The sequence below is a fragment of the Primulina tabacum genome, chromosome 18 (assembly GCF_025594145.1).
Source record: "Primulina tabacum isolate GXHZ01 chromosome 18, ASM2559414v2, whole genome shotgun sequence".
In the NCBI taxonomy this organism is placed as follows: Eukaryota; Viridiplantae; Streptophyta; class Magnoliopsida; order Lamiales; family Gesneriaceae; genus Primulina; species Primulina tabacum.
In genome coordinates, this window is record NC_134567.1 from 21,815,090 (window position 1) to 21,835,650 (window position 20,561).

A 20,561-nucleotide genomic window follows, 5' to 3' on the forward strand; every position below is an offset into this window, starting at 1 on the left:
TAAGTTTGATTTGTGTTGAAGATCAAAACAAAATGCCTTGAATATTGAGAGAAATCTCCAATAATATGTTTAAAGTCTGAATTATCACGTTTTTGATTGATACAATGCATATAAATACAATAAAATAATAAAAAGTAGTGCAAAAAGTCATCAAAAGAGTTGGCAACAAAGTTTTACACAGAACTGCGCGCGGTAGCGCGTGATCTCGCGCGGTGGCGCGCCATGTTCTGCACATTCCAGCCAGGTGCGCGCGGTAGCACCGAAACACGCGCGGGGGCGCGCCTTGTTCTGCCCGTGAGCGCGGCAGCGCCAAAACATGCGCTGTGGCGGGCGGCTGCGCCGAATCATGCGCGCATGCGCGCGCGCGGCTGCGCCGCTTTTGGCGCAGGGGCGCGCGTGCTGTTGTCCTCATGGTCTTTTAGCACTTGAATTACATTCCGAACACTTCCATCATTGTGTCCATGTTCCTCAAGTTCCTCTAATTTAGACACCTCATCTATTGAACTTCCTTGGTAGTTCACCATGAATCCTTGAAGTGCTTCTTTAAACTTCTTGCTACGGCCCCTCGTTATAGGTCCTTCGGGCAACTCCAACGACTCCCATGCCTTCTTTGGTGCTTGACCAATCACGTTTGCATCATCCTCCCCTTTTTGAAAAGGATTTGTCCTGAAATCTTGATCATCTCCTACATCAAACAACGAAAGATCACTAACATTAAAAGTAGAACTGACATTGTACTCACCTGGTAGGTCTAGTTTGTAGGCATTGTCGTTGATCCTTTCAAGCACTTGAAATGGTCCATCACCCCTAGGCAAGAGCTTCGAACGTCGCTTTTCTGGAAATCTTTCCTTCCTTAAGTGCAACCACACCCAATCTCCTTTTTCAAAAACCATCTTTTTCATTCCCTTGTTGGCTTGATTCGTGTATTGTAACTTCTTCTTTTCGATATTAGCCTTAACCTTCTCATGCAAACTCCTAACAAATTCAGCCTTCTTCTTTCCATCCATGTTTAACCTTTCACTCACAGGCAAAGACATCAAATCCAAAGGAGTTAAAGGGTTAAAACCATAAACAATCTCAAATGGCGAATAATTTGTAGAAGAAAGCAAGCTACGATTATACGCAAACTCAACAAATGACAAACATTCTTCCCAATTTTTCAAGTTCTTTTTAAGTATAGCACGCAAAAGTGTTCCAAGAGTTCTATTAACAACTTCAGTTTGTCCATCCGTTTGAGGATGACATGTAGTAGAAAATAACAGTTTTGTGCCAAGTTTAGCCCACAAAGTTTTCCAAAAGTAACTCAAAAATTTAACATCACGATCAGATACAATAGTCCTAGGCATACCATGCAACCTAACGACTTCCTTGAAGAACAAATCCGCAATGTTTGATGCATCATCGGTTTTATGACAAGCAATAAAATGTGTCATCTTAGAGAATCTATCAACGACAACAAATATTGAATCCCTCCCCTTCTTAGTCCTCGGCAAACCTAAAACAAAATCCATAGAAATATCAATCCAAGGTTCACTAGGAACAGAAAGTGGTGTATACAATCCATGTGGTTGTGTTCTAGACTTAGCTTGTCTACAAGTAATGCACTTTTCACAAACACGCTCAACATCACGTTTCATATGTGGCCAATAAAAATGCTCATGCAAACAATTCAAAGTTTTAGCCACACCAAAGTGCCCCATCAAACCACCACCATGTGCCTCCCTCACAAGTAACTCACGAATTGATGACTTAAGAATGCACAATCTATCTTCTCTAAATAAAAATCCACTATGCAAATAAAATTTGTCATGTGGACCATGCATACATGTTTCAAATATCTCCTTAAAATCCTCATCCAACAAATACAACTCTTTCACATGCTCAAATCCCAAGATTTTCGACTACAAGGTAGAGATTAATACGTACCTCCGTGATAGTGCGTCGGCCACTACATTACCTTGTTTGTATTTGATTATATAGGGAAATGTACCTATGAATGCCACCCACTTGGCATGCCGCTTGTTCAGTTTCTGTTGTCCCCTAAGTTACTTTAGAGACTCATGGTCGGTATGGATCACAAACTCCTTAGGCCTCAAGTAGTGTTGCCACATCTCCAAAGTCCTCACAAGCGCGTACAACTCCTTGTCATACGTTGGATAGTTCAGTGCTGCTCCATTGAGTTTCTCACTAAAGTACGCCACTGGCCGTCCTCCTTGCATCAAAACCCCACCAATACCTATACCTGAAGCATCACATTCAATTTCAAAAGTATTAGAAAAATCAGGCAAAACAAGTAAAGGCGCATTAATTAATTTTTGTTTAATAATATTAAAAGACTTCTCTTGCTCCTCGCCCCAATGAAATGGAACGTTCTTATTAATCACCGTCGTCATCGGTGCAGCCAGTGTGCTAAAATCTTTTACAAACCTCCTATAGAAGCATGCAAGACCATGAAAGCTTCGAACTTGACCAACAGTAACAGGCGTTGGCCAATCTCGAATAGCACTTACCTTGTGCTCATCCACTTGTATCCCCTGTGAACTTACCACAAAACCAAGAAAGACAAGTTTGCTTGTACAAAAATCACATTTCTTAAGATTAGCATATAAATGTTCAGCCCTAAGTGTTGTCAGTACAAGTCTCAAATGCTCAACATGTCCATCCAAGTTTTTGCTATACACTAGGATATCATCAAAATAAACCACAACAAACTTTCCTATGTGTGCACGCAAAACATGATTCATTAACCTCATAAAGGTGCTAGGAGCGTTAGTTAAGCCAAAGGGCATGACCATCTACTCATATAACCCGTATTTGGTTTTAAAAGCAGTTTTCTACTCATCACCTTCTCTCATTCTAATTTGATGATAACCACTCTTCAAATCAATTTTGCTAAAGATACAAGCACCATGCAATTCATCTAACATATCATCTAGTCTAGGTATGGGATGCATATACTTAATGGTTATGTTATTGATTGCTCTACAATCTACACACATACGCCATGAGCCATCTTTCTTAGGAACAAGTAAAACAGGTACAGCACAGGGTGACATGGACTCACGCACAAAACCCCTATCTAACAACTCACTTACCTGTGGTTGTAGCTCCTTAGTCTCCTCCGGATTGCTTCTGTAAGCTGGACGATTTGGCAATACACTTCCGGGTACAAAATCAATTTTGTGCTCAATCCCCCTCAATGGTGGTAGTCCTTGAGGTAGCTCCTCCGGAAATACATCTTCAAATTCCTACAAAAGTGAAACAACAATACTCGGAAGGGATCCAGCTATATCACTTGTGTTAAAGAGAATCTCTTTGTAAAGAATCAACACAAGTGGATCATGTGTGTGCAACAATTGTTTCAACTCACTCTTTTGGGCCATATATGTTTTCTTTTTGACCTATTTCCTCTCATTTTCTTTTCCCTCATTTTTCTTTTGTATGGTTATCTCACTTTTTCTTTTAGCCATTTCATTTTTGTTTTCAAAGGTCATCTCACTTTTTAATTCACTCTTTTTTCCGGCCTCATCTCTCTTCTTTTTTTTCAATTGGTCCTCCAGCACTTGCTTTGGGGACAAAGGAAGTAAAACAATGGGTTCTTTCTTGAGTACAAAAGAATATTTATTTCTAAACCCATCATGTGTCACTTGCCTATCATATTGCCATGGTCTCCCTAACAAAATATGACAAGCATGCATTGGCACCACATCACACAACACCTCATCAATATACTTCCCAATCGAAAACGCAACCAAAACTTGTTTGTTCACTTTCACTTCAGCACAGTCATTCAACCACTGTAGCCTATATGGTTGAGGATGTTTCAAAGTAGGCAAGCTCAATTTTTCCACCATCTCAAGACTAGCAACATTGGTACAACTCCCTCCATCTATAATAATGTTGCAAACTTTGCCACTGACAAAACATCTAGTATGTAACAAGTTTTCCCGCTGATTAGTCTCCTCTTCTTTGACTTGGGCACTCATGATACGCTTAGTCACTAACGCCTCACCCACAACTGCCTCATATCCCTCATCAGTATCTTCTAATGCAGGCATCTCATCTTCATCCTCTCCATCATCTCCCTCACTATGAGATTCATACTCCCCATAAGTATTCAACACCATCACTCTTTTATTGGGACATTGGCTAGCAATATGGCCAACTCCTTGACACCTAAAACATTTAATATCTCTAGAACGATTAATAGTAGTTTCAGGTTTATCTTGCACTCCTTGCTTAGGCGCCTCCAGTTTAATGTCAACTTTGGGCTTGACCACTAACTTGCCTTCTTCACGTTTAACAACGTTGGAACGCCAAGGTGTTGATGTATTCTCAGCTTGGGTGGTACGGCCAACTCCTCTCGACTTGAGTTGTTGCTCCACTTTCATCGCCATCTGCACCATTTCATCTAGATCCAAGTAGTGTCTAAGCTCCACTTGGTCTTGAATTTCCCTGTTCAAACCACACAGAAAACGAGCCATAGTAGCCTCACTATCCTCCTCTATGTTTGCTCTAATCATGACTACTTCCAACTCTTTATAGTAGTCCTCAACACTCTTCAAACCATGTCTCAAAGTTTGTAACTTTTTAAACATTTCTCTATAGTAGTGATTTGGTACAAACCTCTTCCTCATTACGTTTTTCATCTCAGCCCAAGTTTCTATAGGCCTCTCATTGCATCTTCTCTTAGTGGTCACTAATTGATCCCACCAAATAAGTGCATAATCAACAAATTCAACCACGGCCAACCAAACCTTTTTGAGTTCAGAATACTGGTGACAATCAAAAACAAATTCAACTCGCTTTTCCCATTCTAAATAAGCCTCTGGGTCTGACTTACCATGGAACGACGGAATTTTCATCTTAATACTACCTATGTTACTATCTTCCTTATTCCCATCATCGTACCTACCCCGTACAGCTTCTCTTCTTCCCCTACCAAATCCTCTACCTCTTCCGCTTCTACCCCAATTCTCGTTTTGACTCTCCTCTTCTCCTTCCAAATCACAATCATCCTCTTCTTTTTCCACTCTACCAAAACCTTTAGGCTTAGATTTATTTTCACTCGTACTAACCTCAAGCCTATCCAACCTCTCATATAAAGGATCCAACTTGGCCCTCATCATTCTACTAAAATGCCCAAATAACGCCTGCATTTGAACCTTAGACAACCCCTGATTCGAACTCTCTCCTACCTCCCTCTCCATTTTACTTTCAGCTTTTGTACCTGCAAGAAAATGTTAGTAGAAATAAAAGATGTTCCTCACCCAAATTCTCACAATCACTCCAAAGAAATAACACTCGCACTCAAATATTTTCACTCGAATGTGATAGTTCTCTCAAAGATGTGATCAATCTTTATATATATATATATATATATATATATATATATATATATTCAAACTAACAAGATTTAACTTGTGAACACTTACAACGTCTCACTTGGATTGCACAAAGCCAAGAACACTAGAATAACAATGATTTGAAAACATAACAAAGGATAACACAGATCTGAAAATAGAAACGAAGGAATAACACAGATCTGATAACAGAACGAAATTTATGTTTTTCTTTTCTTATATATTTTTTTTATATAGAAAGATTTGACAATAGAAACGAAATGATACCACAGATCTGAGATCGGAACGAAATTTTAGACAGATCTGAAAATAACAACAACAACGATAACTTACTTGAATCAAACAGAACCAGAAGCTCTGATACCAAATGATACGAATCCTCGTACGAATGAAAAGCAAACACGATTATTGAAATCGAGCCCTCAATTCAATAACGAACAAGAATCGATTAAGTTGTCCCGATCTTTTGAAATAAGTAACGATTTGTGATCTAAGCGATTAACACTTAGCAACAAATATCAACGATAATAACAATAGAATTTCACACGAACCTTCAAAGAACTTGTTTTGACAATCCGTGAGAAAAACAATCAACAAACGCCACAAAGATACAATCTTTGATAAGTTTGATTTGTGTTGAAGATCAAAGCAAAATGCCTTGAATATTGAGAGAAATCTCCAATAATATGTTTAAAGTCTGAATTATCACGTTTTTTGTTGATACAATGCATATAAATACAATAAAATAATAAAAAGTAGTGCAAAAAGTCATTAAAAGAGTTGGCAACAAAGTTTTACACGGAACTGCGCGCGGTAGCGCGTGATCTCGCGCGGTGGCGCGCCATGTTCTGCACATTCCAGCTGGGTACACGCGGTAGCGCCGAAACACGCGCGGGGGTGCGCCTTGTTCTGCCCGTGCGCGCGGAAGCGCCAAAACACGCCGCTTCTGGCGCGGGGGCGCGCGTGCTGCTGTCCTCATGGTCTTTTAGCACTTGAATTACATTCCGAACACTTCCATCATTGTGTCCATGTTTCTCAAGTTCCTCTAATTTAGACACCCCATTTATTGAACTTCCTTGGTAGTTCACCATGAATCCTTGAAGTGCTTCTTTAAACTTCTTGCTACGGCCCCTCGTTATAGGTCCTTCGGGCAACTCCAACGACTCCCATGCCTTCTTTGGTGCTTGACCAATCACGTTTGCATCACCATAGTCCTTAAGTTATTGTTGCATCCAAAGTAATTGAGAGCAGCAACTTCCAGCAGCAAGATATTCTGCTTCTGCAGTAGATATGACTATGGAGGTCTGCTTTTTACTGAACCATGAGATCAACCTATCACCAAAAAATTGACAAAAACCACTGGTGCTTTTTCTACGCAGTTTGCAACTTGCATAGTCAGCATCTGAATATCCAAAAAGATTGAAAGAGAAATCATTGGGATACCATAGGCCGACATTTTGAGTACCCTTTAAATATTTCAGAATTCGTTTAGCAGCAATATAATGCGATTGCTTAGGGTTAGATTGAAATCTTGCACAAATACAAACAGAAAACATAATATCAGGTCTACTGGCAGTAAAATAAAACAATGAGCCAATAAGACCACGATACCGAGTTACCTCTATTGAAATTCCATATTTATCTTTCTCAAGCTTAGTGGATGAACTCATTGGAGTGGAAGCAGCAGAGCATGTTTCCATGCCAAACTTCTTCAGTAGTTCCTTTGTGTACTTAGACTGATTTATGAAGATTCCTGTATTGAGTTGCTTGATCTGTAGTCCTTGGAAGAATTTCAATTCTCCCATCATGCTCATTTCGAATTGTTCCTGCATTAACTTAGCAAACTTTGCACACAATTTGGGGTTAGTTGACCCAAAGATAATGTCATCAACATAAATTTGCACTAAAAAAATATGCTTATTCTTAACTAAAGTAAATAAAGTTTTGTCTACTGTACCGATTGTAAAATCATGATTGACAAGAAATTGTGAGAGAGTGTCATACCAAGCTCTAGGTGCCTGCTTCAAACCATACAGAGCTTTGTGTAATTTAAAGATATGATGCGGTAAAAAATGATCAATAAAACCTGGGGGTTGTTCAACGTAGACCTCTTTTTGCAGTACACATTTTAGGAAGGCACTTTTCACATCCATCTGATAAACTCTGAAGTTCTTGAAAGCAGCAAAGGCTAAGAATATTCTGATTGCTTCAAGCCTTGCTACTGGTTCATAGGTTTCATCATAGTATATTCCTTCTTCTTGTCTGAAATCTTGAGCCACCAGTCTTGCTTTATTTCTAACAATAGTACCTTCTTCATTTAGCTTGTTTCTAAATACCCACCGAGTTCCAATAACTGCTTGATGAGATGGTCTAGGTACAAGAAACCAAACTTCATCTCTTTTAAATTGATTCAGCTCTTCTTGCATAGCTTCAATCCAACTGGGATCCAGAAGAGCTTCTTCAATCTTCTTTGGTTCGTCATGATAAATAAAAGCATCATGTATATATTCATTTAACATTTGCCTTCTGGTTCTCAATGGAGCAGCTTGATTTCCAATAACTAAAGATGGAGAGTGTGATTTTCTCCAAATGAAAGGGTTTAGAGGGATTTCTTCCTGATTTACTGGATTTGGATCATGCTCAGGTAAAGCAGTAGCAGGTTCTGGAATGTCAGCTACTGGTTCTGGTACCTCCTGTGTCTGAACAACTGGTTCTACCAGAGAAATGTCTGGTTCTGGATTTTGAGCATCTTTGATACTTGGTTTTGCATCATCTTCACTATTCAATTCCAGATGAATCTTGTCTAATCTGTTACTTAGATTTGACATGTTAGAAATTCTAGGAGCACTACTATCTTCATCGAAGACAACATGAATAGATTCTTCAACATTAAGAGTTCTATTATTGAAAATTCTAAATGCTTTTCTTACTGCTGAATATCCAAGAAAAAGTCCAGCATCTGATTTTGAATCAAATGCAGACAAATAATTTTTATCATTATTGTGCACAAAGCATTTGCAACCAAATACATGAAAATATGATCCATTAGGCTTACTCTCTTTGCATATCTCATATGGTGTCTAATTGTGCTTTTTGTTGATCATGGTTCTATTCTATGTGTAGCACGCTGTGTTGATTGCTTCTGCCCAGAAGCGCTGAGAAATGTCTGCATCTGCTAGCATTGTTCTAGCAGCTTCTTTAAGAGTTTTGTTTCTCCTCTCAGCTACTCCACTTTGTTGAGGCGTTCTGGCAGCTAAATATTCATGATGAATACCATGTTCATCCAAATACAACTCAAGAATCTTGTTAGTAAACTCAGTGCCCTGATCACTTGTGATTTTTATGACATAAACTGATTTTTCATTTTGAATCTTTTTCAGAAGCTTGATCAGGAGAGCACTGGTTTGATCTTTTCCATCAAGAAATATCACCCAAGTAAATCTAGAAAAGTCATCAAAAACAACAAGAGTGTATTTCATTCCCCCTAAGCTCATGATAGGGATTGGACCAAACAAGTCCATATGCAATAATTCCAAACACCTTGATGTTGATTTACTACCTTTATTCTTGAAGCTAAATCTTACTTGTTTGCCGAGTTGACATGCAGAACATACATGATTCTAAACGAAATTAATATCAGGTAAACCATCAACTATGTATTATTGATAGACTTGAAGTTAAGATGATTCAATCTCTTGTGTCATAGCCAATGTTTATCACTAAGGGAGACAACTAAACATGTAGGAACATTAACATGATCTTTGTTCCACGATACTTTGTAGGTGTTGCCTTCTCTTATTCCGGTTAAGACTATAGACTCATTGGCATATTTAACTGTGCATGTGTGCTTTTGAAAAGCTACTGAGTATCCATTATAACACAGTTGACTAATACCGATTAAATTGTAACAAATATTTTCAACTAAGAGCACATCATTTATAGTAATATTATCATGGCTAATCTTACCCTTACCCACGATTTTACCTTTTGAGTTATCCCCAAAAGTTATCTTTGGTCCAGTACAACTCATTATTTCTAAAAGTAGACTATTTTGTCCAATCATATGTCTGGAACATCCACTGTTCAGATACCATGTAGAGCTACTTATCTTGGATTTCTTTTCATGTTCCTGCAAGCACAAGTTTTAGTAACTGGTACCCAATCTATTTGGGTCCAAGCCTTATCAGTCCTTTAAGAACCCACATTTATACAATTCTAGGTGACCTTGTACTTTGGGTATCCACAGAGGTGTGTGCAACAGAAGGTCTATTATTTCTAACAGAATGCATTTTAGGATGTTGTTCTTCCCTTCTGGTTTTGTCGTCTGGTCTGTATCTCTTCTGAACCGGTCAAGAATTATAGTACTAATAGTTTCTAACCTTCATAGAGGGTTATCCTCCTAAGTTGAATCTTCTACTGGATCCAGAACTCTGGTGGACTCTTCTCTTAGGCTCAACATAACCCATACCATAATGCTTACTTCTGTTCGTCTGATCTTCAAACCTTCTGACTTGAATAGTTGGTACTACTGGTTCATATACCACACTGTATTTAACAAAATGAATGTATTTCCCTTTACTTGTATCCAGTTCTGGCTTAGTACTTGTTTCAGAAGTGCTTTCATTATTACTGAATCCGAGACCACTCCTATCTTCAGATTGCTTCTGTAATTCTTGCATCTTTTCTAATGAAACAGAAGACTTATTCCATGCATTTACCAGAACCGATAGCTTCTGATTTTCAGACCTCATTGTCTGGTAATCTGCATTTACTCTGTCATTCTCAGTTTTCAACTTACTTATCTCAACTTTTAGATCACTACAGCTATTTTCTTGCAACCAAGTAAACTTATTGATTTTATCTTTCAAGTTTTGATTTTCAGTTTTAACTTAATCGAATGATTGAGAAAGTATTGAGTACTCTTCCACCATGTCATGCAGTGCTTTAACCAAATCAATTCGTGTAAATTCAACAGAATCAAAGTCGAATACCTCTCCAGATGTCGAGGCTAATTCAGTGTTCTCCATGAGACATTTGACTTCTTCTTCATCATTATCACTGGAATGACTATCTGAGTCAGAAGACTCAGAGCTAGAATCCGCCCACTTTGATTTACTTTTTTTGGCAATCATTGCTTTGCGGTCTCTTCTGGATTTCTTATCATTCCGCTTGTACTCCTTCTTCTTCTGGTTATCCTTCTTACGTTTCAGGCAATCAGCAATAAAATGTCCGATTTTCCACAGTTGAAGCATGCCATATCATCAGGTGGTGATTCTTTCTTGAAGTTCCGGTTTGGGCTTTGGTATGCTCGGTGATTCTTCTTCATAAATCTCGAAAATTTCTTCACGAATAAGGACATTGCATCATTGTTGATTTGTTCAGCAGTCTTGTCAGATGTGCTTTCAATAGCAGCAGGTGATACACTTGGAGCAACTGTAGCAGTAGCAGTAGCGATAGCTGCAAGAGCCTTAGTAGGTGGATTCGACAAGGGCTCTTCTCCACTTCTTATTTCCAGTTCAAACTCATAAGCTCTCAAATTTGAAAACAAGTCATGTATTTCCAAGTTGTTCAGATCTTTTGAGACTCTCATCGCCATTGTCTTGACGTCACATTCCCTGGGTAAAGCTCTCATCACTTTGAGTGCTACTTCTCTATTGTCAAGTTCCTTTCCCAGAGCTGCTAGCTCATTTACTAAGCTGTTAAAACGTTCATCAAACTCGCTTAGAGTTTCTTCAGCTTTCTTCTTGAGATTTTCAGATTTTTGCATTGCCACAGACAGCTTATTTTCTTTTGTCTGTTCATTTCCTTCACAAATCTGGATAAGTTTCTCCCAGATCTTTTTGGTTGTAGGACACATCTTGATTTTGCTGAAGGTGTTTTTGTCAAGTGTTTTGTAGAGAATATCCTTCGCAACATTGTCTAAATTTGCTTTCTTCTTGTCCTCACTTTTCCATTCATTTCTTGGCTTTTCAAGCATTTGTGGTGCATCATCAGTAACAGCAATAGCAGTATTAGGCTTTAGAATTTTCAATGGACCATCTGCGATGACAAATCACATGTCATCGTCTTGAGCTACAAGATGGGCTTTCATCCTGATCTTCCAGTCATCGAAATCCTCCTTTGAGAACATATGGACTTTCATTTCTGTTGTAAATTTTCAGAACAAGAAATATGTGCTCTGATACCACTTGTTGGAGATCGATATAGAGTTTGGCGGGGGGTGAATAAACTCGTTTTGTTGGACGTTTTTGCAAAGGGTGCTAGAATCCTGTTAGATATTATAGCTTATCTTGTTCGAATAAATATCCAGCAGATCACAATAATAAGTGCGGAAACGATCTGATGGTATGGGGTGAAAACAATAAAACAGTAGGCAGTAGACAGCGGTTGTTTCTGGAAGTTTGAAGATGAAATCTTCTACGTCTGCCCTTCTTATGTTTCCAGAAGGTATCACTAAAAGACTTTGGTTATTACATTATAACTCTTGTACACACCCACTTCAGTAGGACTTATCATTTGCCTACTGAAACTCTTAGCTTCACAACACAATAAGACGAATACGACAAAGTTTTGGAAAAGACTCTTTTCCAGATTAAAAACTCTTCCCAATAAGATGTAGTAAAGTGAATAACTTGTGAAAAGATAACAAAACAACATCACAATATGATTTCAGAAGATCAGATAATTGCTATAGAGAGTGTGCTGCTTTTTCGTATGTTGAGCTTTGAAGATAAATAGTAGTTCTTGATAGCTCAAAACAACGTTGGATATAGAATGTGTTCTTTGAAAATAATAAGCGTTGTTTCCTATATAGGATTGATCCTTATATATATAGAAACCTTGAATCCAACGTCTATAAACAAAACGGCTTCTTTGACTCTGAGTAAATCAGCTTTATCACCGAAAAGGGTCATGCAGAAAGCTTCAGAATAATCAGTCTTTGTTTCATACCAAAACTAGTAAGGAGCGTTAAATGTCTTCGTACAACATTAATGGTGCAATTAATACTAGTACTAGGTAAAGTAACGGTAACATTTAAGACTTGTAACTATCAAACGAAAGACGTTAAGTTCTTCTATCTACTTAAGCTAAGTCATGCTTCTGCTTTTATAAGCCGTTAAGTACTCGAAAAGTACTTCTGTTTAAGCGATACGAGAGCTTCTGCTTATTATATAGTCTTTTGATTTAGCTATCATAGCCTACTGATTTTGACTCTCATCACCACAATTAAATTAAGTCTAACAATGCGAATAGATCGTAACAAGTATCAACGAACTAATCAGAGATTAAACGTCCAATACATTTTTGAATGAGGTGTCACGTTACTCGTCATATTCAATAGATGAGTGACACCAATCCACCCAATGTACTCGTCACATTTGATATATTTCATCACATATAATATGTGGGCGAAACGTCGACGATGTTTATATAGTTGCTCACAATTAGTGTGCAACATATCAAAAATGTATATATATATAGTTTTTTGGTCGAATGTCATTTTTTGTGATTTACTACAACATTTATGTGAATCTCGACACAAGTACACACACATATATTTATGCGTGTGTGTTATTTTTTTTATATGTTACCCGTCAATGAGGTGTCACGTCACTCGACATATTCAATATATGAGTGATACCTCATTGAAGTATTTGTCGCTTCATCAAAATTTATAACTGATTGTTATGATACAACTATACTTTTTTAATGTAAGCATTTCAAGCGTCGCGTGTTGATTGCTCTTCTAACACAGACAATTATTTCACTTCAACTATATGCCTCTCATTTATTATATTCCTTGTCATCTATGTGAATCGAACATCTGACATCAGCTCTGATACTAACCGCAGGATCAAGTGTATTTCACTTTACCAAAAATATAGTTAGTGATAACTGTAAACACCTATAGCACTGTTGAGGTGACATCTACCTATTGGATGTACAATTTTGATCTATTGAATTACATCTAATATGTGGATGAAACATCAACGACGTTTATATAGATGTTCACAATTAGCATGCAACATATCAAAAATGTATATATAAGTGTGTGTTTTCTATCGTACAAAATAAGAATAGTTTCATCCAAAAATCATTGATATTATTAGCATTTCAAATTATGTTGATGTACCTCATTTTATGAGTGAAATCATCATGAACTTATAATTAAAATAAAATTTAAATAACATTAGCCAAAAATATACATAGAATTAACGTAATTGTGTTATAAATAATTTTTAGAATAAAAAAAACCATTAAGTGATGAAATAGATTTAGTAAAATATAATATTGAATATTTTCATTCATAAAATATGTTTCTTACGTGGTCCTATGTTGTGTCTAAATGGACAAAAGATTCATTCACATGTCAAGTCATTTATTTTGTGGTGGGAGCTTTCAATTTTAGCAAATTTTGCTTTAATTCATGTAGTTGGTAATAAATTTATTTTAATAATTTATATGTCAATCCAAATCCTTAAATTTTATCATATGTTGTCGCAATTTTATAATTTCTTGTCTACTTTTAAATCAACACATATTATAAAAATAAAATTTATTGTGCAAAGTAAACATTTATTACATATTTGTATTTATATTAAATTTCAAAAAACTGCATATCTCATGGTAAAATATAATTTCTATAAACTTATAAAAATCAATTTAAATATGTCTAAAAACAAAATATTAAACAACATATAAATTTACATTCATGCACTAAATTATTTGTTTATATAATACACAATTCACTATAAATACCACAATAATGTCCGGAGTTAATTTAAAGCATGTTAAATTATTGAAGTTTGTATATGGATAAAGAATTAGTTGATTAAGTATATATTTTTTACAAATGAATTTATAATTTATTTGTAAAATTGTAATGCTATTGTACATACTTATAGTGATTATTATATAGAGTATAATTATCATAATATAATTTTTAAATATATTATATATTTACTAATGGTTAGTGTTTCAAAACGAATTTAACTCAAAAAATAGATTTTTTTATGTGGTGTGTGTTTTTTTTAAAAGATATAACTATTAATTAGCAATTCACAAGAATCATAAGCTAAAATAGAAGACAAACATGTTGATATAGCGACGATATGAATCAATGAAATACTAATTTGATAGCGATATGATATATCGTGTAAAATGTTTCAATTTTAATTTAGCTATGTGTGGCTCAGACGATCTAAATCAATGTTAGACAATTGGATCTAACATTATATTATTACCAACAAAACATTTGACACTTTTGGGATAATAGCATGAAAGACAAATAAACTAATGTTTTGTCTTTTTTTTAGCAAACCGATAAATCCATAAGCCATTAAAAATCGATATTAAATGCTGAAAAAACATATTTCATTAATATTTTAAAACGGGTCAGTCCGACCCACTTTAGTCCATCATCAAGAAGGGCGGGTGGACCGTGGTTTTGCGGGTTTGAAAAATCTCAAACCAACCCACCCCACCCCACCATGGGTTGCGGTTAGGTAGATCAACTCACCATAGATATCGGATTAGATGGACGAATCTTTCAAATAATTTTTTAAAAAAGATTCAATAAGGTTAATTGGGAAAATAACTATTTGGCTTTATTAACTTGGCCCGTTTAAGTTTTATTTCGTTAATTTATCGGGTTTTGGTTTTTTTGCACGAACTTTTAATTTTCAGTTATTTTTGTTCAACTGTTGACGTGATATCATGGGTTACGAGTTAGATGGACGAATCTTTCAAATAATTTTTTTAAAAGATACAATAAGGTTAATTGGGAAAATAACTATTTGGCTTTATGAACTTGGCCCGTTTGAGTTTTATTTCGTTAATTTATCGTCGATTTTCTGATTTCATGTCAGTATTTTTCGGTATCACATCGTTAGTTCGAAGAAATATTATTAAAAACCAATAAAATTCAAAGTTAATCCATCAAAACCATGTTTTGAATGCTCAATAGATCAAAGTCCAAAACAAGATAAGTTAACCCAAAAAATTTATTTTCTCAATTTAACACTATTTTAATTAATCTTAATATTCTATAATAAAATCTCAAATATTTGATGAAATTGAATATTCATATCACTAAAAAAAATTGAGCATATATTTGAGCTACCACATGATATATTAAAAATATTTTAAAAAACTCGACACACATATAAATCTATTTTTTATTAAATATGATAAAGGATAATTGTTAAATTTATTTATTTTTTAAAATGTTATATCTTTTTAAAACTTTTGCCGCCAATTCCAAAATATAGTTTTTATTATAATATTTGCTTTTCAAATAATTTATTACTTTAATTTAATTTTTTTTATCACGTCTTTTTTAATTTTGAAATTATTAGTGACAAAACCACGTTTTGCTTAATCACATATATAAATCTCACTATATATACATAATACAGTCTCCCAGTTTTTACACAACCACATAAAAATAAAATAGAATTGACAAATAATTATTTATTAATTGACAAAAATTAATTTTTATAAAAAAGTGGCGGACAAAATTGCCCCACTCATAACCCAAAAAAATAACTTATTTTGACTCGTCTTCAAATGGATTGCTAAACTCGTAACTCAATCTGCATTTTTCTTAACTCAAGTTGAGTCAGCCAGACTGACTGAACCCAAATTGATACATTTAACCACCGATACACATAGTACAAATAAAAACATGTCATTACTTCTTTTTTTTACGCACCGACAACGTCGTGTGTAGCAGGGCTGTAAAGTGCAAACGAATAGATCCAATTCATTAGAATTTCGAAATAACTCGGATTTGTATTTCAAGTTATTCAACTCGATCATGTTCGAATTTTTTTTTAGCCGAAAACTCGAACTAAAATTATTTTGTTACATAGTGAGCAAGCTTCTAGTGAGTATTTATATTTTATTAATATAATATGACTGTATATTAAATATATATACATTTCAGGCTTCTTATCTTTAATGTTCGAACAATAATTTGAATAGCTCACGGATAGTTTTTAACATTTCGAACCAAACTTGAGCAAAAAAAAATCTAAATTTTTGAATTTCAAATCAAATTTAAACTCGAGTCGAATTCAAATATTAATATTCGACTAAGTTCGATTTATTAGTTCTCGAATACAAAATATGTTTTACCGGACCCATTGTCCTGGGACAACTACTTTGACGAACATTTCCACTATGCTATTTCGTACAAATTTCAATCAGTAGCATAAATAATGACAAATATCTGCGTGCCAAGGGATTATCTGCTGAAATCGAACCACGCTCTTCCATCTTCCATTACGAGCCAAAATTCAGACGATTAAAATTGTTCTCCGCCGCTGCAATTTTATGAATCTCTGCCGCGTCCGAAAATCGAGCGTTCCCCAACTCAATTATTTTTATGTTTTCTCGCGTCAACGAAGTTGAAGTGTTGTTGTTTACACACTATAGATAAAAATCAAATCAAATCAAACCGATCAAGTTTTATCCAAATTTGTAATACTTCGTTATCAATAATTTTATAATTATTATTCAAATTATATACACCATGAGTTTCTCACGAAAATTGCAGGACGTGTCAGGCACGTGTTCGTGCCAAATGTGAATGATCCGACTTCGTTTATCAAACGTTGCGAGTCTCGATTCGACCGTTAGTTATAATTCCTTCGATATGACTTCAAAACTAAACGTATAAACTGAGGAAAATAAAAGAATTATAGAGAGAATTCATGGACAACATCAAACTTAAATATACTGTTATGAATTTTGATCAACATTCTACAATAAAGTTGAAGAAATGAGAAAATATACTGCTTGAAAAATGGGAAATGAGCGAACAATTAATGATAGAATTCTGCATAGTTTTTGCTGTAAATTTGTTGGATTTTTGTCGTGCCTTCTTTCTGATCCCTCGTGCTGCTTTTGTCACGCTCCACGTGGAAGTTTCAACCACATTCCACGACCACTCACGTTGGGTCATGGCTCAACTTCTGTCATCGTGCTTTCTTGGACCGAACTGCAACTCTTCTTGGGCCAAAATGTTTGGGCTTCTGATTATGGGCCTCTGAGTTATTTTTTAGACATAACACCATGTTTAAACGATATAAACTTTAACTTCTGATTTTGTGAAACAAATTAGTTTTTACGATATATCATTTATTCATGACTGTAATATCAAATCTACTTTAAAAATTTGTACAAATCAAATATTCAGTATAATTATATTATTTTTTTTATCTAAATAATAATTTAAAATTTAAAAAATGTGTTTATAAATAAACTCGATTTATTAATGATGATCGTTCGTGTGCTTGTTTATTTTTATAACAGACGATCGCAAAACACCGTAGCTCGGTATTCTCAGTAATGTTCAAAGCTCGTTTCTACGTCAAATCATTCGAGGCCCAATTCCAAAACCCTAGATTTCATTCACCGGTTTCCCATCTCCACAAGCACGTCTCCGGGAAACCGCCGATCACCAGCCCTGCAAACCAGTTCATCCAAGATGAAGCTCGAGAACTGCGGTATTCAGACACATCGTTCGGTTCTGCTTCTTTTTTGCCGGAAAAGAGTGAGGTTCTAAACAATGTCCAGATTTCACACCCGTGGCGTGAATGGGTTAGTTTAATGCACGAGTTGTTGAAAAAGGGGTATTTTGATGCGATTGGAAACCCTTTTGCCAGAAATGGAGAGCTGGGAAGCAAGGAGGCGAATTCGATCAGGAGTGCTTGCTTGAATTTCGCCCGTGATCAGCATCAACTTATAAGGTGCTGATTCTTCCCCACGAGTCCGAGTAAAAAAATCTTGTTTGTGTAACAGAGTAACTGCAAGAAGATTGAATGTTTGATATTTGGACAATGTGAAAAATATTTGACCTCGTGTGAGCTGTTATTATTAATTATTTACTCAGATATTTGGTTCTTCCCTAAAGAGAAGGTAACTGAAATCTTGAAAATAATGGCTGCGAATTTGCCACTGGAAACCACCTTTTGTATCCTGCTCATGGGACTGTTTGAATTTGTTTTCTTAAAGTATCTACATGTTTCTTACGAGGCATAATTTATTATCGGGCCCATAGATTTTGTCGCCAAAGCTAGTTTAGTTCCATGTTACACTACAAATCCATTTTAAGTATTATACAATCTCTCAACAAAATTTTATCACCCCATTGAAATATTTTTCTATGCTGTTTACAATGACAAATGCTTGTTTTCTCAGATACTTGTCCCGGGAAAGTATTCTAGAGATTGCTGGGACTGGATGTCCAAGCACAGATAGAAAAGTAGTCAACTCAGGAAAGCGCTTACGAGCTTATGTAGGAAGCAACGAAGAAAATGTATGTCTTAATTGTGCATTTGACTCAGAATTAGTATTTTGATCTGTAGTATTTTTTATGGCATTCGTTTTTAGTAGGTCTGCAGCTCCTGCATTTTAAGGGGAGATTGTGAGAGGGCATATGTAAAGGCTAATGAAGATGAAGGTGTTAGGACCGTCGATGTAATGCGCCTCTTGTTGACGTACAGTCTTGCTCCCCTAGTCAATTCAGTGGAGAACAATCCATGCTTAAATAAAAAGATTGAAGAATCAGTCAGGATCTTGCTGAAAGAGATGGTGGAGGTAATAAGTATCGAGGAACGTGATTTTAAACCAATGATAAAAAATGGAGATGGCATAGAAAGGAATCAAGTTCAATCTCCTACAAAGCAAGACAGTTGGATTTGCCCAAAGTAATGTCATCCCTCTTCTGGGCATCTATTTAGAAATCCCATAGTTTTCTTACAGTTTGTAAAATTGAAAAAAAAAAAATCTGCTATTTTATAGGTGTGAGTCCGTTAATCTCACCCAAAATTTCAAGTGCTTGCGATGCGACAGCTTGTCACGAGAAAGACTGGCAAAAATAGCGGAGGAGATGGAGTATCTTCCATTAAAGAAGGGAGACTGGCTATGTGATAAGTAATGATTTTCGGAATCTAGTTTACTTGTGTTTTTCACTATCGTCTAGATTTGAACTGGTAGTTTGTCTTCGTTTTTATTTGTTCTCAGAAGGTTAACTTTCTGCAGATGCAAGTTCTTGAACTTCGCAAGAAATACTAGGTGTTTGATGTGTAAGGAGAAGCCTTCAAAGCGGCAACTCAATCCCGGGGAGTGGGAATGTGAATCGTAAGAGTTTTATGTTCCTTTTTGTCTCTTCAAAATCAACATAAGCGAATTTATCAGCAATATTTTTGATCGAAGGTTTTATCTGTTTTCGATGCACTTCCAAATAATGAGTATTTGCAGATGTAATTATATCAATTTCCGGAGAAATATGATATGCCTGAAATGCGATCATAAGAGACCAATCACGTCTAATGCTACCGTTACCGCAGCTGAACATTTTAGCAATACGGTAAAGAATCATCAAACACATCCTTGGTTTGGACAAAAAAACCAAACTAAGGACAACAAGTGTCATAATAAATCCTATGAATTTGTCAAGAACGACGGTCAAGATCAGAGTAGCTTAAGCTCATGGAATGAGGTGCCGGGTTTTATGGACTTCCCTGTAGTTGGAGGTAAGAGTGAAATGTCCCGGGATATCCGAAAGCAAGAATTATGGAGAATGAAAGTGGGTGATAAGATAGGAGATACATTTCGAGCTGCAGGAGACGATACTGACAGATTTATTTCTTACATCTTTCATGGAAGAAGTGAATATCTTGAATCTGGTGGTGATGATAATGAGGATGAAATGGCTGCTTGGTTTGGCGCTGGGAGAAGAACGTCTGTCAACTTGCCTTGATAGTCACTTTTGCTTTGGGGTGCATGAAATGTTTTATATTGTCAAGGCGAGCATATTGACAAAGTTATGCTCCGAATTTGAAATAATTTTTATAATTCCAAAGTTCTGTTTTGATTAATATGTTGTATGATAATGATAACGAATGATAATGTATTAATTGTTTTATTTTATGATGTGCATTAATTGGAGTCACAAGTTGTTTTATTTAATCATATTTTTAAATTTATTATCGTTATATTTATATATATATTTATTATTTAATCCAAAGAATTGTCGCTTGATGCGCACACAATTAATGAGAATAATGGATTAGTTCTTAATAATCATTTAATTATTATTATTATTATTATATCATCATCATTTTTTTAATTGTATCGAATAAAAGGTGCACATAAGTCGAGTCGGGCTCAAATATCATATTACTTGTG

General features: G+C 35.7%; 1 protein-coding gene across 1 annotated transcript; it reads left to right on the top strand.

Moving 5' to 3' along the window:
• Window positions 1-17,664: 17,664 nt before the first annotated feature.
• LOC142533414 (uncharacterized) lies at window positions 17,665-20,337 on the top strand. Its single transcript, XM_075640165.1, has 6 exons — window positions 17,665-18,118; window positions 18,570-18,687; window positions 18,765-19,078; window positions 19,173-19,304; window positions 19,413-19,511; window positions 19,632-20,337. Exons 1-6 carry the CDS (start codon window positions 17,718-17,720, stop codon window positions 20,131-20,133), a joined length of 1,566 nt encoding a protein of 521 aa, XP_075496280.1. The 5' UTR covers window positions 17,665-17,717; the 3' UTR covers window positions 20,134-20,337.
• The last annotated feature ends 224 nt before the right edge of the window (window positions 20,338-20,561 follow it).

What these genes read in the sequence shown, in the direction of transcription:
- LOC142533414 (XM_075640165.1), top strand. Translation starts at nt 17,718, where the DNA reads ATGTTCAAAGCTCGTTTCTACGTCAAATCATTCGAGGCCCAATTCCAA. An exon ending in GATCAGCATCAACTTATAAG is followed by an intron (nt 18,119 to 18,569) that starts GTGCTGATTCTT and finishes TTGTTTTCTCAG; the next exon opens with ATACTTGTCCCGGGAAAGTA. An exon ending in GGAGACTGGCTATGTGATAA is followed by an intron (nt 19,305 to 19,412) that starts GTAATGATTTTC and finishes AACTTTCTGCAG; the next exon opens with ATGCAAGTTCTTGAACTTCG.